At 42.8% G+C, this 23,500-nt stretch overlaps 1 protein-coding gene across 1 annotated transcript; it reads left to right on the top strand.

Moving 5' to 3' along the window:
* Positions 1-2,934: 2,934 nt before the first annotated feature.
* On the top strand, positions 2,935-23,500 carry LOC310929476 (G patch domain-containing protein 2-like). The gene is made up of 10 exons (XM_083892247.1): positions 2,935-2,949; positions 4,100-4,765; positions 9,665-9,726; positions 11,145-11,303; positions 11,386-11,465; positions 11,551-11,615; positions 11,696-11,735; positions 11,835-11,914; positions 16,566-16,651; positions 22,162-23,500. The coding sequence occupies exons 2-10, from the start codon at positions 4,104-4,106 to the stop codon at positions 22,290-22,292; spliced, it is 1,365 nt and encodes a 454-aa protein (XP_083748373.1). The 5' UTR covers positions 2,935-2,949; positions 4,100-4,103; the 3' UTR covers positions 22,293-23,500.

Raw genomic sequence — 23,500 nt, 5'->3', positions numbered from 1 at the left:
AACACACTCTTAGAAATAAAAGTGCTAAGTAGAACCATATAAGGTTCCTCAGCTTGTCCTCATAGGACCCTTTTTGGTTCCTTTATAAAAAGGTTCTACCTGGAACCCTTTTGGAAGGTTCCATCAAGAACCCTTTTATAACCCTTATAACCCCCTGGATCAAAATGGTTCCTCCTGGAACCATTAGTGTTACCAAGAACCCTTGAAAAACCCACAAATGAGTAAACCAGTAAAGTAGAGGAAAACAGACACCACAACTCTCACATTAGTAAAAACAAATTTGTAAAAGTTGCAGGAACTTTATTTACGCCACACTCGCACAGAGTCCGACGCTTCCTGAAGAGCACTCCACTATCACATCCGTCACATTCTCTCCAAATCCCTCGGAAATGTATTTATAAAAAATTAACTCCTCTTGCAAAGAGAGAGAGAGAGAGAGAGAGAGAGGGGGGGGGGGCTCATTGAAAAGAAGAATTACATGAAAGATAAAACACTTTATCGCCAGTAAAAGACCAGACAATGTTACAATGTCGAGAAATTGGGAAGATGGCAGAAACAATGAATATTAAGTGCCTAAGAATCTAAAGCTGCTGACTAAATTGAAACTGTATATCCTGAGGGGGCAAGGTTTCCAAATTGCTAATTACTGCCCCTGAAAAGGGGGCTGTTTCTGATATGTTTGCTTTTGAAAGGCTGCTTCTTAATGAAGCAGTGGCTCAAGTTTTTTTTTTTTTTAATATTCCCAGTCTTTGGCTTCCGGGAGCTCTCTCTGGACGTTTCCCCTCCCAGGCCAGAACAATGGCAGACCCAGGAGCCCCAGCTTCCCCACAGGCTCCGGCGAGAGGAGGCCGAGGGGCTGCTGGGTACAGAGGGGAGACACTCAGCATGCTGAAATATGGAGGCAACAGATAAGGTGGCAGCAGCACAGAGAGGCCCTCTCCCCATGGGCCCAGGGGGAAATTTGCAGTTATTAAGAGGAAGATGAGAGAGATTGAGCGGCTTTTGTGCTCGTTTTCACAGACTTTTCTTTTTCATTATTTGGTTTTTGCCGTCATCTGAGAGATGAAAGAAGTGGTAAAGGACTTTTTTTTCTTTTTTTGACCCCCCACCCCCCTCCTCCCCCCGTTCAGAAACACACTGGACGGGAGTTGTCACGACACATCATAAAACAATTATTAGCTCGCTGTTTTAAAAAGGTGCGATGGGATTATTGTCGTCGTACGATCTGCAGCGACAGGAATTACAGACTTAACACGGTGTTTGATTTTCTTACCATACCAAAGTTGTTGATTTTGAATGAAACTGCCAGAAAAGGACACTTTATTTAATGTGTAGTATTGCATTATTTAATATTGCAAATTGCTTAAAACCATATTGATGCATTACATGCAAAGTTTTAATACAATACTGTGCAAAAGAACGTTAGATTTCTTGTGTTAGCAATGCTATAATATAACCATACTAGCATAATTATGTATTAATTGACCGGGAATCATGTGTGCACTTTTAAAATGTCTATTTTTTTGTCATTTATCACAGACTTTGCCAGACAGTAAAACAACAAAGCTTTGTGATGCCCTGAGACTGTGAGTATTTAAAATAATAATATATGTAGGAATAACATCAATTAATTCTACTTCCCCTTCCAGGCCTTTGTTGGTGTTGATATTCAAACTGGGGTTGTTATCATTTGGCTGTGACCAATCTTGGTCACTGTATTTTTATTTTTAATTCAACATATTTATAAAAAAGGTAATTGTAGTAGTTGTATACAGGTACAATAATACAGCAATTAGTTACAGTGCCAGAGTGGCAGAAAGTATTAAAATAAGGGAATACGTTTCCAAAGACCAAAGAAGTTTCCTAACACTTTCTCAAGTGAACCTAAAATAAGGTTAATATCCCCAAGTGGGATCAAGCTGGACAGCTTTAGATGTGCTGTAATGTGTTCCATGATTGAGAGGCAACGTAGGAAAATGTCCTTTTTATTGAGCCCTGTACAGACTGGAATGAGTTCACTCCACAGTTGAAGTAATATCAGTGTGATTTCATTTTTTTTTTTTTTTGCCTCAAGTGTCTAAAGCATGTGTCCTATAGACTTTACTGTACTTCTTTGTTGTTTTCCACAACCTGGACTCATAACATTTTTTGATGGTGTTGTTGTACAACATCAGGAAATACAGTTAATGTGTTCACCATAGGAAATAAACTGTTTTATCTGCAGTACAGCAGGGTGATTTTGGGTTCCTCCTCTCTGCACAGAAGTGCTGTTTCCCTGCTGATTTTGACTTAAAGTCATTTGTAAAATATTGTGCTATGTAGCTTTTGGTTTATGAAGGTTGTCTACACTCACTGGCCACTTTATTAGGTACAGAGGACGCAAAATAAAGTGGCAGGAGTGGCCACTAGCCCGTGGTTCTTCTAAGGTTAGTTAGTGCATTTCAATAAGCTTGCAGTTGCTCGATTCACCTTTAGGTTAAAATTTAAGGGTTGGCTATTTATCTTACTTTGAAGACAAATGCACATATGAACCACATAGATATATATTCGTACCTCACTTTCTCCATTTGTATTTTTTGGGTTTTTGAAATCTTAGTTATTTTCTATATTGTGAGGTGTCTACATGCCTAATTGCACACTGTTTGCTGCCATATCCTTAACATAGACAGGAAAAGGTGTACCTAATAAAGTGACTAAATAGTGTACACTCCACTTAATGTGTATTTGACTTTAGCACACTATCCTGGTGTTATTATTATTTTTAAAAAGCCTCCCTTCAGTCACTTCCCTCTGTTGCCAGAACTATTTGGATGACAGCAGCGCGGAGGTCCGTGATTGGCGGACGCCAGCACGGAGACACCCGATTGGCTGCCAGCAGGGCGGAAGTGAGAACGGTGTCCCAGCTGTGCTGCTGAAAACAAAACAAGACAGACAGGCAGGCTTCGACTGGTGAGTGCTCAGACAACACTGCCTTATTGGACCATTAAACGACGACAGCGGTGTGCAGCGTGTATTAATAACACATGGAAATATACAAACGCAGTGTTTATATAAATGTACTGTACGGCGCTAATTGCTAACAGTGGAGATATAAGTGCGTCTATTAGTTTGTCCTTGTGCTGAGCTCACAACACAACAGCGAGGTGTTACGTAACAGTCCGCACTGACACTCAGCAGCAGCCCCTGCTATTGTCTCGCTGCTCTGTTGTTATTACGCGTTATAGCTGCTCCATTAGCTTGTTGTTGTGATGGTGTGTGTGTTTGGGATGTAGCTGCTAACGACGTGCTAACACTCAAACAGCCCGCTTTACTCAGAGGGAGGAACGCGAATGTAGCTCTATTTTAGCATTTTTGCCTCCTGGGGTCAGCTGTAACTGATGTTTCATGCACAGCTGGACATTATATCCCTTACACACGAGTCAAGTACCCGTTTTAAAAGTTGTTCCTGTACATATGTTACATAGCTAGTGTAAATATTGTACAACACAGCTAATGTATACAGTGTACACATGCTACAACGTGTGCTTATAGTAGTGTTGTAGCATTAGCAAAGCATGAGAATAGTGAAATAATAATCATGAGACTGAAAATGAAGGATACTTTCTATGTGTCTAAGTTCATAATAATGTTATTATTTTTTAAATCCTTTATTTAACCAGGATAAGACCCACTAGAATTAAGAATATCTTTTACAACAGTCTCCTGGCCAGTTACAGACATTAGCATCAACATTATCATCATGCTGCCTGTTATAACTATTATTACATGTTATTTAAGATCTTATCTTGAGTGACATTAAAACCAGTTGTAATCATTTAAAAACATCTATAGCCAGATGTTTGTTATTCAGTAGTCCCTTAAATGTGTTCAGTGGGACCAGGTCCTTCAGTTTTTGGTCATTTTGCTGACAATAAAAACAAATCCTGTGACCTAACACCATACAAACTTGCTTGTTGACTAATAGAAACCTGTATATATGGTATTGATAAATTAATTTAATTTGAGCAGCAGCAGACGTTGGTGATGTGTTATTGTGTCTTTTGTATTGCATGTCCACAGTGTTAACTAAGTGTTCCCCCCTGTTGTGTCTTGTCCTCAGCACCATGATGGATGAGCTGGTGCAGGACTTGGTGTCTGCACTGGAGCAGACCTCGGAGCAGAGTAAGCTGGGGGAGCTGTGGCAGGAAATGGTCTTGAGTCCACTGCAGCAGCGCAGGCAGATCCGCCGCCGCAGAGTGCGCAAGCGCTACCGCGAGTCCTCTATTTATCCGACAGAGCACAGGCGTTGCTGGATCGAGGCCTCGGAGTCCAGCTTGGACGAAGCCAAACAGTACAGGCAGGACTCTTCCTCGACCATCGCTGCCTCTTTGGCCAACTGCAGTGACTCTGATGACTTGACTTCAAACAACCGTTGGCACTCCATCATGCGAGGTCCGGCCAGGATGAGACAGCCCTCCTGGCCAGAGTCTGACTCTTTCGCAGAGAATAATCCAGGACGGCCGCTCAGGAGGCGACGGAAGGTCAAGCGCATGACCTCAGGTGTCGCGGTCAGTCTGCAGCAGAAGTTAAGTATTTCTGGTGTGGATGGGAAACAGAGGTTCAGGCCGTCGAGGATGCAGCAGTTGTCAGAATCCAAGAAGAGGTCTGGTGGTTGGATGGGAGCAGAGAGACATGCTGAAGGAGCCAGGCTGATGGGAAAGAAATGCTGGAAGAGGAAGATGACCAACGAGCACGGAGATGGCGCAGATGAAAACATGTCCGAGGGGTAATGTTGGATTTTCTTCCTTGTTTTGTCTTTCCAATAGACTTTAAACACACAGAATGTCATTTCTCATTTGGTTCCTCAACACATTGGTTAACTAGTAGTAACAAATATTTCCTTCCTCACTCTGATGTCATTTATAGGCGAGGAAAATCAAAAAGGTCCATTATCTTGGAACATAAATACACATTTCTATGGATTTAATGAATGTTGGAAGCATTTTGGCTCATGTGTGTCATCGTTTTTAGAGATTTTAATGCATAAATGTTGCATTAATCCATCAATTAAGTTAATTATAATGATTTTTACACAGATAAGCCTGCAAATGGCGTCCGTTTACTTTTAAAGAAAGAACAAAAGATGTGAAAATGCAGCTAATTCCAACAAAGCCAAATGTTAATCTCATTATTATCCAAGGAGTCAAGATTATCACCATTTCGCAAAAAGGAGCTCCAAACTATGAAAGCCCCTTTTTACCCTTTAAATGGAAAGTTACTAAGGCAGTTAAACCCATAACATAAAAGTCATGGGCATAACTACTATCAGACAGAAGCAATTAACAAGGCGACATTTAAGATGATCTACACTGCCTGTCTTCATCGAGCCAGTTGTCAATATTCAGCACGTCCTCAACTAAAACCAAAAGAATGTATCACAATCATGCCACTCCACTTTAAAGTATTGAGTTGACATTAAAAATGAATGATAGAGTTCTCCATCCCCATCTCCTATAGCTGAGATGATCACCAGGGAGAGATCTTTGATAGTTATGCCTCCAGGCATCTGCCAGCTCATTATGTCCTTTTGAGAAATATCGTCACAAATAAATAAGAGACTTTGCGGTATTGATTTGCTTTGAAATGAATTTCTGTTTTGGGGCTGGGTAATTAAACCCCGGCTTGTCCCAGTGTCCCATAGTCCAGACTCTTGTGTGCATTTTTATTTAGCAAAATTAAATGGAATCACACTGGATTAAATAATAATGAAATAATAAGACAATAATCACGCAAATGGGAAGAAGAAGTGGTGTTTTTGCAATAACTATTGCATTTAAACAACAATGTACAGTATGCAGTTGCTACTAGAACAAAGCATTTCCCATAAAAAAAACAAACAAACTCTGAGAATAAGACATTTGAGGTAACCAGTAATGGGACCGACACGAGGCCTTACATCTTCTGGTTTCATTTGCGCTGACCTCCCTAGCCCCTAAACGGTACTTGTTTTCTTACTTTATGGAAAAATCAATAGCCGTTCTGACAGAAAACAGCTCCGGAGAAGAAATAAATGGGAACACCGTGGCACGCTGTCAATCATTTCTCACTTACACAACGCCGACGCTCTTGATTGCTGCTCAGTAGACTGCCACACCGTACGGGCGGGCTCAACAATCTAATGGTTAAGCCCCGGCAGAGGCAAAGGATATGATTAAATGGCAGCAGTGATGATGAGGGGCTGACAGTAATACAACAGCAATATTTATACTCAGACAGTGTACGGCCCATTTGATGTCAGACACACAAGCCATTGTTGCCACGGCTTTTGAAACACTCGGTTTTTTATTCATTCCATTAACCTTTTTTTTCATTTGAAGTGTCTGCTCTCTTAAAAACATGCCTCCTCCTCAAGGTCACTCCTCTTATGTGCATACTGAGCAGAGCTTTTTTTTTTTTCGCCTTCAGCCACCCAAGTGCACACAGAGCAGATGTTGGCAGCTCCAGTTGGGCTCCACATACTTGATTAGACCTGGTCCAGCCTGCTGGCACTGAGGCAACCTGGCACCCATGCTGGCCCCAGCAAGCAGGCCTCACCTGTGGGTAGACGCTGTCCAAGATCAGTCTTCAGCTGCCTGTCGTGGGTGACGTTGACTTCAACTCAGCCACCGAGGGAAAAACAAAGCTCTCGCACTCGGGAGCTTTATCGCACTGTAATTTATATTTTGAAAAACTGTATGAGGAGTTTTTTTTCTGGAAAGAAAAAGGCAGCGCCGCATTTGCTGAAGTTAATTTTCATAAATCTCTGAGACTAATCCAATTACTAGAGCTCAGGGAGGGTTTGGATAACCTTATAATCAGACACCCATGGAAGAGAGCATGGATTTGGGGTTGGGGCAGCTTGTTTGAAGAGCCCACAGATCCATTGTTATCAGCACTTTGCCTCTGCCAATTCTTTATTCCTCTGCAGAATGAGCCCAGGCTCAATAAGTGGCAGCGAGCCTGTAATCTCTGTGCAAACTGCGCTGCCTCTCTCAGGAGCTGAGGATTATATCCTAATGATTAGTGCTCATCTGGATACTGTGTTTTTGCTTCACCTCCTCTGGTTGTGTCATGCGGGGGGGGGGGGTAATTTTTTTTATTAGCTCTAAAACAATGCAGTTTTTTGTTGTTGCCCTTGCTTTTGTTTCGCCATGGAAATAGAACAGTAATTCTCATTAAGACGTGTTTGTTTTTATGGCACTTAATCCACAGTGTTTGACCTGGTGCAGACTGTTTGTCGCGTGTGTTTGCCACCCAACTCTTACGTCTCCATTTCAGACAAAGACCAAGTTTGCCCCCCCTGACATTTTTGTTTGTCAACTTTTCTTGACAAAGGTCAACGCTGAAGACAGAGGATGTGTTTTTGGTACCAAGAAAAATGGGGCGGTCTTAATTATTCATCACATTCATTAAGCACTACTTAATGGGCGACGGTTTCACGTCGGCCCTGTGCTGCTCCAAGCGACATCACATTACGCCGTTAATACAGATAAATACTTAATGGACGTCTCTAATTAATTGTTTATACCTGTGATTCTTTTCAAACTTATTTGCACTTCCTATTGGGAGTCCCTTCAGTGTATTAAAACAACAACTTTTGCACTTTGAAAACGCCGTCAATGCCGTCCAGATGCCAACCAGTGTGTCTGGTGGTGGTGTGTTAGGACGGAGGAGAATCAGGCCTGGGGAATCAGTCTGGAGAGAGGGTTTCTCAGCTCAGACCAGGCATCTTCCAGATTCCCAGGAGAAGCCACATCTGCTTCTCGTGGATGTGAGGGCAGATGATGATGATGATGCACGACCATCTGGTCAGGAAGACACAGATATTTTTTTTCTTACTTACACTGCCATAACTGATGGGGGGGGGGGGGGGGGGCCTCTGCAATATGGCTCAACACTGTATCAGCAATATCTGACCCTGCAGCTTTCCATACGCAAGGTCAGGGATGATGAATAGGAGGCAAAGATACACCCTCTCTTTAGTAGGAAGTATTAAAGTAGACATATTATACCCTATTTCTACAAGTTAACCTTGTTCCCTGGTGTCCTGATGAACATGTCTGTGACATGCTTTGGTCAAAATACCTTACGGATGATAGCAGTTCAATCACCCTGTTAAAACAACCCTGTTCAGAAGGCTTGCTTTTGAGTGCCTGCGTCGGCTTCACTGAGGCTCCAGCAGCTAACATCAGTTAGCATTTAGAAAAGCCATCATTTACCAACTCCAGCCGCCACATTGCGGTCATATATAAACTATAAACGATACTATTACCCTCATCTGCACTCTCATGTTTTTTAGGGACAAAGCGGAGTCAACATGGTGTGATTTATCTCCTGTACTTAGACAGAATCGGACCACAAAAACATGACTGAGTCATATTTTTCCCACTTTTCCGACTCATAGGGCCTCCAGAGTCTCAAATATAAGTATTAAAATGATTTAAAAAGTTGATTTTGCATAATATGTCCCTGTAAGAATGGAATTAAGCGTTATGTAAAGAGTAGATTTAGTCTCAATGGTAGGTCTGGACAATAATATCAGTATGATTTAGGATATCGACTATTGTATATCTGTTTTATTGTGAAATAATCCAAAATACTTGAAGACTCAGCAGTTTCAGCCCAGGACAAATGGTTTTAATCTGGAATCTTTAAACAGAAATGTTGATACATGGACATTTTCCTTAAATTACAGACAATAAATTGAAATATTATGTATTTTTACTAGTATTGATGGTTGCTTTATAACTCATAGAAGCTTAAATTTTGACTGGAATTTAAAAAAAGGTGCTTTTGTAAACTACAGACATGTTCTTCACTGAGCGCTTGTCCCTCTACTTTCCGCTCCTCCATCACCCACACACACCTCCCCGTGACCTTGGAGTGTCTGGAGGTCCCAGTCCAAGGTGGCTGAGGTGTGAGAAACGCACAGGAACCCAGGGTGATCTGGGCGAGCAGGGGGGGGGGGGTTTGCAGAGAGAGTGTGGAGGGTAACTGAGGTTGCCTTGGGGGGGCGGGGGAGATGGAACAGGCCAGGCAATAAAAGGTGGCAGCCCACACACAGCAGATGTTGGCCAGTTGTCGCGTGGAAGTGGCACGTCTGTGGGTCGCTCTGTGCACACCCAGAGCCGGAGGGGAGGGAGGGGCAGGGGAATGTGTTTCGCTTCCCCCCCCCCCCGTCATCCTCCAAAACGCAGGCCAGATTAGATTGGAGCTGACAGCGGAGGATATTCAATTAGATTGTGCATGTCACTCAGTGGCTTCGATCAGAGTGTCTCCTTGTGCCTTTGTGTTCGCTATCGCTACAAAAGGAGAACGCGGTGGCGGCGCGGGCTCTCTGTCTTTTTCTGTCATTTCCATTTATGTCGACCTCTAGCTTCCGAGGACTTCTTCATTATTTCAACCGTTGAATGTTAAATGTTAAATGTTAAATGTTGACATCGGGGCGCGGCGCGGCGACGGGGGGGCACCGTGTACATTCTTTCTTCACTTTTCAGATGCCGTAACAGCGGTCCGACCTTAAGCACCCATCAGGTTTTAGAGGACAAATCACAGCAGAGAGTTCTGTCACTGATCCTCCTAAAGAAAAAGGAGGTCAAGCGGCCACTCATTCACATGTGATGTTTTCCTCTTATTCTCTTCACAGGGAAACCAGCAGCACATGCAGCAGTGACCCTGGCCTCTTTACCAATGATGAAGGAAGACAAGGTATATATATATATATAAAGAAATACGTTATACACATAGCTGTTCATCAGTTATAGAGTTTGCAGATTTTGGACAATACCCTCCTGGACTCTGAGGGAATGCTGCAGGTTTTTCACCACAATGGGCCGGTTTGCAGCCGGGCATCCAGGCGACTCTAATAAGACGTTGTCATGTCGTGCTAATGAGCGCTGAAGCCTTTGCTAATCTCATTAGCTGCGGCGGGGGCCCAGGCAGCCTCAGATTTAACAGTTGTCACTACACCTTGACTGTGAGCGGCACGGTTCCTCTGTGTACGCTTCTGCTGACTGACGGGTCCGAGCGGAGGAGCCGGGCCGTCCTCAAACAGTGTCTGCGGGGTTCGAAGTGCACCCACTGATTTTTAACAGAAGGGCTGCGACATGAGTCAATTACGAGATTCATCTTCAGCTATTTCAGTCGATCAGTTTGAGTGTTTTAAATTTTTTCAGGTCCACACAGACAGTGACGATACATATCTTACTTCACATTTAGCCAACTGCAGATACACAATTGTAGCTCACAATTGTAGCTACAATTGTAGCTCATGGTAAAGTATCACAGACTCAGTAAGCAAGGAAAAAGGTCAATCTTCACAGAAGTGATCCTTGCTGGAGATAGAACTCGAGCAAAGTGAACACTCCACATTTATATCTGAGCAACTTCCCTTTCGCATTCCTCCAATAGACAAAGACTCTACCTTCAGACGGTGCTTTTACACCACTTTGTCTACTGTAGGCATCGGGGAGCTGGCTCCCTGCTGGTGCTACAGGAAGGTGCAGCCTAGACACAATACACAATATACAATCCACTATACACAAAGGACCTGGTATTCTGTACTGGGTGGGTATCGGTGTTGGGCAAATGTAGCTCTGAGACAGAGAAATTCAGAGAAGTCTCAAAGCAAAGGTAATCCTTTCCATCTTAAAAATATCATAGATTATGTCAAATCCATTCCTCTAAAGTAGGTTTTCCTGGTTTTTCTAGAGTTTGTTTGTCTGTCTGTCAGTTAGCAACATAACTCGAAACGTCATGGACGGATTTGGATGACGTTTTCACGAAATGTCCTCAATGGAACCAGGAACAAGTGATTTAATTTTGGGCTTCATCCGTATATGCTGCGCGCCGACGGGTGAGCTGCCTCGGCGGTGGCCTGCGCTCTCCGAGTGCTTTTCTAGTTTTAAATGGGATAATCTTCTGGTTTCTTTGTTACATATTACAAAAAAATCTCATTAAAAACAGAAAAAATATTTGTTTTGTGGACAAAACAAGATATTTGAGGTTTGCAAAAAACTGATTTGAGTGGATTAGAAGTGGAATTTGGATACAAATATGATAGAAAACACATGCATACACCACCCCTGTACAACATCTTCACATGTCCCCCTGTGTGTACTGTGTAGGTGACGACGAGCAGAGCGACTGGTTCTTTGAAGGCGAGTGTGGAGCCGGGACAGGCGTCGCCAGCCTGCTGCCCAACTGGGACTCGGATAACCAGCTGTCCCTCGACGATCACCCGTCCCAACCCACTTTTCTGCAACCTGCACAGCCCTCGAAGAGAGGTCTTCTAGACACAAAGTTCCAGAATAAATCCGTTGTATTTGTCCACCTTCGATACGTATAGTGAATTTCTTCCTGTTGCAGGGTATCATTCACGGCTGAAGCAGCTGCCAGGCTCTGCTGCCTGCTGCATCAGGAAGGAGCGGAGGAGGATTTCCAGCAAGGTTAAAGCACAAACTCTTTCACTGAAAACATGCCGTATTTGTGTCTTTCTTCTTACCGACACATATTTCACATGTGTTTGAACAGGGCAGCAGAATGCCCGTGTTTGTGGAGAGACTGAGACATTACTCTCAAGATCCTTACCAGAGAGAGTAAGATAAGCATTTTCCTCAGTGAATAATTGTGGTTATGTGTCCCAGTGATTATACTAATTATATCATTTCCTTTTTAGCTTTTGGCTGCCCTCTGTTGGAAAACGAGACCGAAACCAGGTTTGTTAACATCCTAATTTGTCTTTTTCTTTCGTTATGATCCCCTTTTATTCCGACTCTAAATGGTGAAATTGTAATTGATTGCTTTCAATTTTCCAGTTGAAGCCTTTGTGCCCATTACCCATGTGTCCTATTGACATGATGGCAGAGAGAAGTTCCTCCTCAATCTGCAGAAACAGGTAGTTGATGCCATGTTAAATGAAATAAAAGCAGCCTCTCAGGGGGGCTTTTTATTATAGAAGACGCTAGTCTCTTTTTCAATTAAGCTCAGTCTATTGATAGATGAGCAGAGCTTGGGCTGCTCTTAACAAAAAGAAATCTGTGTAAAAAATAATGCAACATGTGTGTAAAATGTGCCGAGATTATGCTGTAAAGGAGGGCAACGCTCACAAGGACTTGAAGAGATACACTTTAGATTACAGCTGCAAATGTTAAAAAACCTGGAAATTACATTTTTGACCACAAACCAAAATGATTCAGTTTTAATGATTTCTGAGAAAATACTCACATTTAAGAAGCTAAAACGATCAGAAATCTTGTTTTAATCATGAAATAATCTTCAAACGATGTGTATAATACACAGAGACACACGAGTTATAATTGTTCACATTCGTTCTAAGTCATTATTGGTCTTTGCTTTGGGGTCTTTTACCTTATTTTTTAGGAAATAACACACCCGTTTTGTAATTATATTCATCACGAATGAATATTTCATTTTCATATTATGTTAAACATGAGACTTTTGCCTCCGCTGTGAAGAACTTTTTCTATTACAAAACTGTTTAAAAACTCCAAAGAGAGGACATTTGAATACATTAATAAGCTAAAAAACATGTTGGCGGAGCACACAGCGATAATACCGTGGCCTCACGTCTTCGCTGAAGTGACGCGCGGCAACACTGAAAAAGTTAATACTTTTCAAGGTCACACCGTTTCCAAACAGACAAAATACTTTTGTGTTGATATAGTTGAAATGCAGATTCAAATCCCTGTATTTCAGCGACTGCACAAAAACATTTTTTAAAAAAGGGGATTCATCCAAAAGATGTTTGTCAAAGCGTCTCATCGCTCCCAGTCATCCCCTGGAACTGTTGGATCTGCATGCAGGACTATGGGGGACTATAGAGGGAGCCGTGCAGCCCCCTTGGCCTCGAGTCTGTGGGTCTTCTTCCTCATTGTATTGTTTCCACTCTTCCTATTTATGGTGCATTCTTAATTTTGTCTCACACACAGATTCTTTTTCCCCTCCTCTGCCTCTCTGGGGTTATTTCACATAGCGCTTCAGCACTTCCTTGATGAGGGGCAAAAACACGGCTGCTATGAAAAGCCCCCCCGACTTCTTAGGGCTTTCTTTTTCTAAACTGTGGCCGCCCTTTCTTCTCCACCTGAAAGGTTCCTTCAGATTCCAGTTTGAGGCATTGTGAATACTAATTTCTCTCTATTAAATCGCCCTCATATCCCTGCCATGCTCTCATTTGAATGGCGGACTCGGGGGAGACCTCTTAATTCCTTTATAGTGGGATTCAAGACCCTTCACTTCAAAAAGTATAAATCATACTCCCAAATGAATGAGGGAGGGGGGGGGGTGGATTGATGAGAGGGGCTTCTGATGTGTCCCGTTGGAAGGCACGAGCTGACTCTATATCCCAAAGCTGCTCAAATCCACTCTCTGGTGAGATGGCTGCTCTGTCCTCGCGACCCAGCTCCATTCCCCCGCCCGTTTACCTCCTTTAACTCCCCTTTAAATTACACTCGTACACAAACAAACAAAAAAACACCAGACAATTACAAAAATTCACTTTAAGCGCAGGAACGAGCCACTGTTGCATCTTCTGAAACTTTCTAACGTCCACTCTGGATTTCCACTCACTTTATTTTCATTTCTTTGATCGATTTCACGACTTTTCTTTGTTTCCAAACACCCTTGAGAAAGTGTTTTTCCTCTCTTCGGAGTGTAAACATTAATCTCGCACTCGCAGCACAGGTTTGAAATGATACTGTATTAATAAAAGCTGTCATCTCGCACGCCCCCCCCCCCCTCTCCGCCGCCACGTTTTTGGCGTGCACGCTTGACGGCAACAATCAGAGATTTGATGTTAAGTGATAAAGGCTGTGCCGGGTTGCGTAGGCTGTTTATCCCGGTATCGGCGTGTGAAAACGGTGCAACGCTTTGTGGGATTTGGCCGTAATGCCGCCGCCGCCGCGTGCCACAGCCACGTTAAAATGCATAACCGTCTCCCGCCTGAACCCAGCTTTTATCTATTGACTTATTTATTTCTAAATGACACTTGCGCTCGCAGATAAATCATAGTCTTACACCGCTCGCTGCCCAGGTTTCATTTTAATTGTGAGATCTCGGTGTCAGCAGTTAGTATATTGGTGTGAGTGGCCTATTGATTATTGATTTGGAGCCATCGATTACGTCCCCTGGAGACCCTAATCCTTTCTGATTCATTTGAATACCTCTATTAATCTTGAGATCCTCCTCACACCTGAAGCACCATGTACCCTAATGGAAATAGATGGCCATTTTGTAGCCGCAGCTCCTCGCTCGTCTTTTGCTTTATTATATTTAATTGATATATTTGCTTTTGGATGTGGGCAACCAAAATTGCAATTGACCCCGTGTCAGTGCTGTTTTATATTTGTACCCTAGGGGACGGCCGTGCATTTAAAAGTGTCTCATATGACCTGAAAAATCCATCTTGGGAGGCTTTTTTTTCCCCCTCCCGTGTCCTTGTGCCTTTGTTAGACTTTTGTCGCCGTTTTTCATTGCTCATTGCCTCTCAAGTCAATCTTTGTGTTTTCCTCATCATGGTTTCTGTATATTTAGGCGCAGAACAACAGGCCCGACATCTGTCGAGCTGTTAAAACTGATGAAGTAGCAGATGTTAAATAATAAAAACAGTGTTCTTTCAATTTTACACTCAGCCATGTAACATGCTAAATAAAAAGCCTTTTTTTTGTCTTGGTCAATGATCCAGCTGATGATGTTTGATTAGCATTGTGCCGAGTAGTTGTAGCTCCTAGTGTCTCTGCCTTGGTGTAATGAGGGCAGAGATGGAGGGATGGGGCCTCCACACATTAACACCAAATACATCAGGGGGTCTTACTTTTAATACCGCAGGCGTGCCTTGTGAAATAATGCGACGTTTAAACGCCGATCGATTTTCGAATTAAAAAGTTAGTTCGCCCGAGATTTACTGTGGGGAGTTCAATGCCTGAGCTTTTTATCAGGGCCCGCAAATGGCTGGTTATGTGCTATCCGACAGAGGTACGATCGAGGGGATCGATAGGCACGTGATTTACTAACTGGAGTACAGCTAATCAATAAGTATAAAAGTAAATGAAATATGCATTACTGGGATTTTATTAGAGGACGGGTAGCAGCGAGAGAATAACGGTCAGGCCATTTATTTTTATATCTATTGATTATACAACATAGAGACTTCGCTCAAAGCGTGGCCCCACAGCTCTCGACAGCTCTCGACACCCGCCGCATCTACACGCCCCGTCATGTGATTTATGGGTGTTGAGGTCATGGAACATGCTGCCTGTTAAAAGGCTGCCCTGACAGGGCCTTTTTGTTGCAGGTGCTGGTTTAGAGAGCTTTATGTAGCCCACCGTCTGAGATTGAGCATAAGGAGCTTTTTCCTTCTGTGTGTTGTTTTTGTGTGTTGCCATGTCGTTCCTTAAATCCACCCAGAGGTGTTGCCTTATTCTATATAATAAGCAGAACATCTTCAATATATTCTTTTCTGTCATTAACTGCCCACATATACATCAACCAACAAGACCCAAGAGTCAAATCTAGGACACTTGTCGAGCCATCGAGCTGGCGTGTTAGCTGCTAGCTCAAATGCTAATGATAGCTACTTCAAGTATTTTAATGTGTTTTTGTTTTGTCACATCCAGTTTTTAACATCCTATTTATAAGCACTCAAGCTGAGTCCAATCTAGGACACTTGTCGTGCCATTGAGCTGCCATGTTAGCTGCTGGCTGCAAGCAAAATGCTAGTGCTAGCCACTACAAGTATTTTATAGTGTTTTAATGTGTTTTCGTTTTGTCACATCCAGTTTTTAACATCCTATATTTAATCACACACGCTTTTATCAACAAGACCCACTCCGAGTCAAATCTAGGACACTTATCGTGCCATTGAGCTGCTGGCTGCTAGCTCAAATGCTAGTGCTAGCCACTACAAGTATTTTATAGTATTTTAATGTGTTCTCATTTTGTCACTGCGTCTTTCCACATCCAGTTTTTAACATCCTATTTTTAAGCACTCAAGCTTTTATCAACAAGATCCAAGAGTCAAATCTAGGACACTTGCCGTGCCATTGAGCTGCCGTGTTAGCTGCTAGCTGAAGTGCTAGAGCTAGCCACTACAAGTTTTTTATAGTATTTTAATGTGTTTTCTTTTTGTCACATCCAGTTTTTAACATCCTATATTTAAGCACTCAAGCTTTTATCAACAAGACCTACTCTGAGTCGAATCTAGGACACTTGTCGTGCCATTGAGCTGCCGTGTTAGCTGCTAGCTGAAGTGCTAGCGCTAGCCACTACGAGCTGTATTTGTTACCTCTTTAGGACATTTTTCTGGCGTTATCACTGACCTAGTCAGGAATAGTCGTCCTCTTGGAGACCAAAACCTGGTCCTAATGAGGCAGAACTGTGTGTGTGTGTGTCTGTGGTGAAAACATGGATTAATGTGTTTTCTGTGTATTGACTTCTGTGACGATATAAATGCATGTATATGCTTGTATACACATTATATTTGTGTGTAATGTTTGGTCTGTTTTCTGTGTGTGTGTTGTGTGTTTGTTCAGGCAGATGAACCTCACACCAGGATTGTCATGCACAGGAAACTTCAGGAGGAGTAGGGACTCGGACTCTGTGCCCGTCACGTTATCAGGTAACACAAAAACACACACACAGACAGACACACATCAGTGCTTGCAGCTAAGGCTAAAGTTGATACACAACATTTGGTTCAAACCTAAATATCTGAACGATATATGCAGGAAGTTGTAGGAAGGAATCCTATCTGATCTGACTTTGTATCCATTTAGTCAAATATTAGGGTTTTTTCCAGAAGTAAATTTAATAATCAAAAACTTGCTAAACTTAGATAAAACCGTCATGTTATAGATAAAGAACAGATAAAAATCAGGTGTTACAGTGGAACCTGTGATTTTCCTACCGTCAAAGCATAGCATAGTTGTATAATCTCGTCAATTCTATTGTATAATTCCACAAAGCAGAATGTAAAACAGTTGGTAGGAAGTGTGTTCCGTCAGAAGGCAACTGTGTTACATCCGGAGCGTCCTGCGTTGTGTTGTGCTGTTTCGCCCCCCGTCGGACGTGGCATCAAGCAGCGGCCAATGTGTTTGTGTCTGGAGCCGGTGGATCTGCCCCGTTTCATTAGACTGATGGCTCGGGGGCCTCGTGTCTTTGCCGGATTGAAATCTGAATTGGTTTGTCCACCCTTTTTTCCCTTTGGCTGCTTCAATCCTCTGCAGCTGCTGTTTGTCATTTAAATAACAAATGCCGGTGGTTCCCTGATTTAGTGAGGGGTGCAGGCCTCTGATGTATATTAATATTGCCGCACAGTGCGCTGCACCGGGGTCCATCATTCATTTGGATAAAAGAGGTGGAATTTAAAAACAGCCAATGCTTTACTTGGATACAGATTGCATCCATTTATTGCACTGAGTGATGGAGCAGCCAGCAGTTCTGTCCTTCACCTCCCCATCGCTGAACATCTCCCCCCATAAAAATAAAAAAAGGATTCACCCCTGACCCTTAAAGACCCCTCATATTCAACATGAATGAGGGGCATCCTACAGTAAACACATCCACACAAATCAATTAGAAGTGGTATTTATGCAAAAACAATACAGTAAATATTGTATATTTTAATGTTTTTTTACCTGCAATTGACAAAAATCCCACACCCCCCCCCTCCTCAGACCTGTTCAGAGTGTTTTCCTGCTTCTTGAGTCTAGTGCCCCCTGTCCACCGTGATTTATCATGCATTCTATGTCGTCCAATGTCAGTTTCTGCAGCTGCAACTGCTCTATATAAATCTTTACTTTGGCAGCCCGCTGCAGCCGTGTCTCTCCTCAGTAATCTCAGCGCCGCCAGGAGGAGACGCACATTCACTCTGACAAGCCTTCACACTCTCTGTGTACAAATTCCGGCTCTGACATAAACGCTGCGGCCGCCTTTTTGACGTAAAATGACAGAAAATCAGATTCAGGAGTGGAGTCGCTCCGCGGTAAACATCTCGTTTGCATGGTAAGATTGTTTAGCGGCGAGAGCGACGCGGGAAACTCTTGGTGAAACACGACAGGCGAGTCTGTTGTTTGAGTTTGGCCAGGAGGAAGTGGGTTTGTTGTATGTGTTAGTGGTTGATTTGAAACTCTGTAATCAAGAGTGAAAATGGGTCGGTGTGTTGAGGTGTCTTTCCCGGGGCTCCGTGGGGAATTACTGCGGCGGGAACCCAGCTGTTGCTTTTGTCTTCTCTCTTTACCCTTTTAGCACTTCCACAGCGGTGCTGAAGCCGCTTGTGTGAAAAAGAGAAAAAAACAACACAACTTATCAAGCCAAGGTATCTGTTTGGATTAGATGACCGCTCCATTTCTCAGCCTTAAATTGGCCATCTTCTACTTTTCTCAGCGCCATCAATCTGGAAATCCCAGTGAATCCGACAAATCCTTTTTTCTTGATATAGAACAAAGCAGCTCCGCAATGCAATAAAACATAAGTATATTACACAGTATGTCAATATGTGATCAATTTACGTGGATTTATCTTAACTTTCAAGATAACTTTATTGGCATTGTGTTTGTTTACAACTAAATTCAGCACAGGTTAAAACTAGAGCTGCAACTAATGATTATTTTCGTAATCTATTAATCGTTTGGTCCATAAAGTGTCAGAAATGTTTAAAAAAACAATGTTCTTGAACGTCTCGTTTTGTCCACAAACCAAACATGATTCAGTTTTAATGATTTCAAAGAAAATATTCACATTTAAGAAGCTAAAAAAACTTCAAACCGATTAATTGAATAATCGATTCATCCATTGATTGTTCTATATAACACATTTATAATGGATTTATATTGGCTTTGGCCATTTTGCTTAACTTTCAAGATAACTTTATTCCCATTGTATTTTGTTTACAACTAAATTCAGCATGGGTTAAAGCAGTAAATAATCACACAATCAGATATATGTATGTAGATATAGCTATCATAAATTACTGCTATTGATATAAAAAATGTATATATTCTTTAAACTCCCACACGTCAAACATGCCTTATTATCTTTGTAAAGTAATCATGGTCCAAACTTGTGTGTGGTGTAAATAAATAGTGTTAAATTTAGTTTTGTTTTATCCCCGATTTAAGTGCCACATGAGCATCGGTGCCCACGTAGAGGCCACCCTGGCCTTTTGTCTTCACGCGTCTCCTTGCCCCCCCCCCCCTCGCGAACAAAGATGGCCGCATGACAGATCACCTCCGCGGGGAAGGGGCCCTCGCCGTGTTCCTGCCCGGCGGTCCGGCCCCCCCGCTCATTAATGCCCAGGTTGGTGTGAGGGCTGTGTGTGGCAGCACAAGACAAATAACGCTACCCCTCAGCCATCACTTCTGCTGACAGAAATGCAGCCCACCGCACTATTTCGCCCTCGCCGGCTCCCGCTCCACACACACCCTGTGCCTGCGTCCTTCAAAAAATCCACCCCCCATCCCTCCATCCCTCCATCCCACCCCCGTCTCAGTCTCCACCTGCACCTGCCTTGCACTGCTCCACCAAACTTTCATGGTTCTTTCGTGTCGTTGCTGGAGGCTTAGATAAACACTTGAGTTGATGTAGTGTAACCGCCCGTCCTGCTGCTTTCGTTTTTCATCGATATCGAGGCTTTTGAATTCACTTGTATGCAAACATTCTTACCAGGAGCTCTGATTTGAATGTCCTTTTTTCATTTATGTGTATGTGTGTGTGTGTGTGTGTGTGTGTGTGTGTGTGCGTGCACATGAGTGAAAAGGAGGCAGAGGGAAACACAAAGGCTAATCATTAAAGAGCTATTCAGCCCTGTTCATTTAAGTGTGGGAATCAGCAGGCCCATTACTGTCAATGTGTAATTAGCTGATTAATAAACAGGGGCGAGGGTGGGGGGTGTGGTGAGGGAGGGGAGGGGGGGGGGGGGGGGGAGTTCTCCAGGAAGGCCTTTAATGATTGTTTTTAGAGAGAGCATCACATGAGAGCTTATTAAGATGGCTCCCATTATCACCGCACAACAAATACTATAATGTACGCTCTAATTCTGCCGCGATAATAAATCTCAGTTTACCTTTTTGCTGCTGCTTGTTTGCATTCATCACTTTTATTTGTATACACATTAAATTAACATACTATACAAGGGGGAATAAAATGTGTAATAATAATGTAGTTATTTTACCACCAACCGTAAGTGGAGGACACTTTTTTTACTCCTAATTTGACTGATATACAATATGTTTTTACTTGGTTTTACCACATTTTCCTTGCAGCTTTAATTACAAGCATGTAGACTAAGCTGCCTGACAGTGTGTTAGTAGCTAGGGATGTGAATCTTTGGGTGGCTCAGGATTCGATTCTCGATTCAAAGTTGATACAATGCATAGTGTGTTAAGGCAATTACGGCACAATTATGGCATCAAAACAATACAGTTTGTATAAGATAATGTGATAATGTGATCACACAAAGGCAAACTTAAGACAAAAGTTAACATTTATTCATACAAAACAAATAAAAACTTACTGTACAAAAAAATAACTAGCATAAATAAAAGATTAGGCTAGCTGCCTTTTTCAAAATAGAAACAGTTTATCCTGATTCTGACCTCGATTACTAAATGAACCGTCAACTATTTTGATAATCGATTAATCGGTTTGAAGCTTTTTTTCATGATTGCAAACAACATTTCTGATCGTTTTAGCTTCTGTAAGGTGCATTATGTAATAAATCTAAAGAAACTGGCCATAAAATCCTCCTAATATGCCACAGAGACTCAGGAATAATGTTCATATAACAAACTGAACTCACCAACAACAACAGTACAGACAAAATATTTGCATTAAAAACAATATTTTGCAGACTGCAAATCATGTTTAAGTTTTGAAATCATGTTTTTGGCATGTGGCGCCACCTACCGCCGTCTGCCAATCATTGCAGCCAGTAGAGTCTCAGCTGCCGAGCAACCACGGGTTGCCAGTTAGGTCAGAAAACTAAAACCTAAAAGACATATGTGTTTTGAATTTGAATGTAGTAACCGTTTTTAGCCACATTCTTACATATGGCACCTTTAAGTATGAATATTTTCTTCGTTTCTTTGCTCCACGTGACAAAGAAGTCATTAAAACGGAATCATTTTGGTTTGTGGACAAAAACAAGACATTGGAGAACATCATAATTTCCATTTAATCGTTAGTTGCAGCTCTACCTAGGATAGAGGATAAGGATTTGCCCGACAACACACTTCCAAACTTGATGTTTCTTTGCCAAATTAGAGTTTTTTTTCTTACTATGTTTAACCTGAGTGTTTGGGTGGAACCTCAGCAACGGTTAGTCATCGTTCCCTCAAGAAATATTAATCAATTATCTTGCCCGCCGGATCAGTTTGGGGGAGAAGTCATCTGGAAAGAGGCACAAGCAGATATAATGGGAACGAGCAAAAAGCACATGCCAGTGAATGCTGTAATGCCTAATCCTCCGAGACAGCCCAGAGCCACAATGTCACTTCTAGTTCCCTCGTCCTCTGCTCCTGGCACTGCCTTGCAAATGTCTTGTGTGACCGCCACTAACTTTTGTTTTAGAGGTGGGGGGGGGGGGAAGATAAGGAAAAGATTTATTTATCTACGCGAAGAAGTAGGAAAACGGGGAAAGCAACTGTTTGAGAGTTTGTCTTTCCTCGGGGGGGAAATCGGCCGCGTTCGGGAGTTTTTTCTCGACTTGTAGAGACAAAGAGGTTTAAAAAAAGGTGAGTGAGATGGAGAGAAAAGAGGCTCATTAAATAAAAAAGAAGAAGAAGGGAAGTCGGCGAGACGACAAACGTGTGATGAATGGAGTTGAAAACATACAGCTCACTAACTGGAGGAGGAGGAGGGGAGTTAAGCCATAAGAGCAGCACAGATTGGCCTTTTAATAACCATGTCCACAAGTTATATGGGGGCCAAATTGGATTTGGCTCACTTGACCAAAACCTCATTAATATTTAACCTAATAGAAGAGGGTTGCTTTAAACTTTTATTTCAATACAGCAAAAAAAAAAAATATGGAGACATCCATGAGTCACGCGCTGAGTACAAGAGGAAATAATTGATTTATGGGTCATTTACTTTGTTCTGTTCTGTTGTGTTTTCTTTTCCTCTCTGCAGCTTGCAACTCATTCCACAAAGACCACCAGAGAGAAGGGGCTCACGGAAGCGCTAACGTCGCCAACGCAGCCGCTCTCTCGCAGCTTTCGCAGCCGGAGACTCGTTTCCCGGGCGACCGCACAGACGCCTGAACAAAATCGTACGTGACAAAATAATGGACACTGTTGTGCCTGAGACTATATATAAAGACTTCACTTCCTTTCCTGACGCAAACTTAACGAAAAAATGTACAAAGCATGTTATTAGCCTTCAAAATCAGCATGTCACTGCTCGATCCAGACAAATGTTAATGCAATCAAGGCCTCGTCAAGTCCTCCAAGTCATCATCTGCTCACATTTAAGGGGATCCACGCAATCCAGAAATTACGTCCACTGCGGGGAGCGTTCAGCAGCAGCGTTAGCACGTAGCTACTAGCGGTGAGAAAGTCAGAATGTTTAACTAGCTCACGCTGCTGCCTGGTTTCAGAGAGCGACCACCAGTCGAGAGCCACACAAAGTACAGACCTCCTATTAGCATGGATTTGAAAAAGCTACAGTTTGTACAAAGGTGCTCATTAGCACAACACACGGGCAGTGTAGTCGCGGTCCTCGGAGGCCCGCCTCTGTTCTCTCTCTGCAGCTCACCTTCCACATTCAAATCATATTTAAGTTCAAGGCCAGTGGCAGAGTCTGTTTGAACTGCCTGTTTTTCAGCAGCTCTGGATATTTGCCTTTTGGAGCTGGTGGATGTGAGGATGGAGGAGCAGCTCTCAGAGACAGGAGAGGAGCGCTGTACACGCACTGTTTTCACCTCCCCTTGGGGTATACATTCCCCCGCCTCCCTTGTGTGTTAGATGCATTAAAAAAGATCAGTGGCAGCGTACAGTGACATCAAACACAAAACAAGCGTTATTCCCAGAAAAATGCGTTTCTGTGTCCAAGTGGACGCTCTCTTTAGTCTGCGTGATTATCCGCCGACACTTTAAAGCCTTATTTAAAAGTCAGGAATCGCATTTAGCAGAATGAGGTTAGACCAATTAATGTGAGTTATACGTCTGCAATAATCTGTCTGAGGAGGCTTTATGTGATCATGGCCGGGGCCAGGGATGACATTTACAAATGCTGTGTGTGCACACTCGTCTTAATGGATGCCTCGCGTGAGACGAACCCCCGCCAACGGGAATCAGTCAACGTGTTGAAGCAGTGAGCAGCAGCAGCGTCCAAAACCCTGATCAACGGAGTATTGACCCGCCTAGTGTTTTAAAAGAGAGCTTTGCCTCAAAGGGCCTCAAACCTGTGGCTCAGGGGCCACTTGTGGTCCCCCCAAATCAGTTTTACATGGCCCACCACTCAATATCAA

This window comes from Microchirus variegatus (genome assembly GCF_963457635.1).
Source record: "Microchirus variegatus genome assembly, chromosome: 7".
Taxonomy (NCBI): Eukaryota; Metazoa; Chordata; class Actinopteri; order Pleuronectiformes; family Soleidae; genus Microchirus; species Microchirus variegatus.
Note: the sequence above shows the minus strand (reverse complement) of the source record. Positions and strands in the feature narration are given on the sequence as shown.

What these genes read in the sequence shown, in the direction of transcription:
- LOC310929476 (XM_083892247.1), top strand. Translation starts at nt 4,104, where the DNA reads ATGATGGATGAGCTGGTGCAGGACTTGGTGTCTGCACTGGAGCAGACC. An exon ending in TCCTCAATCTGCAGAAACAG is followed by an intron (nt 11,915 to 16,565) that starts GTAGTTGATGCC and finishes GTGTTTGTTCAG; the next exon opens with GCAGATGAACCTCACACCAG. An exon ending in TGTGCCCGTCACGTTATCAG is followed by an intron (nt 16,652 to 22,161) that starts GTAACACAAAAA and finishes TCCTCTCTGCAG; the next exon opens with CTTGCAACTCATTCCACAAA.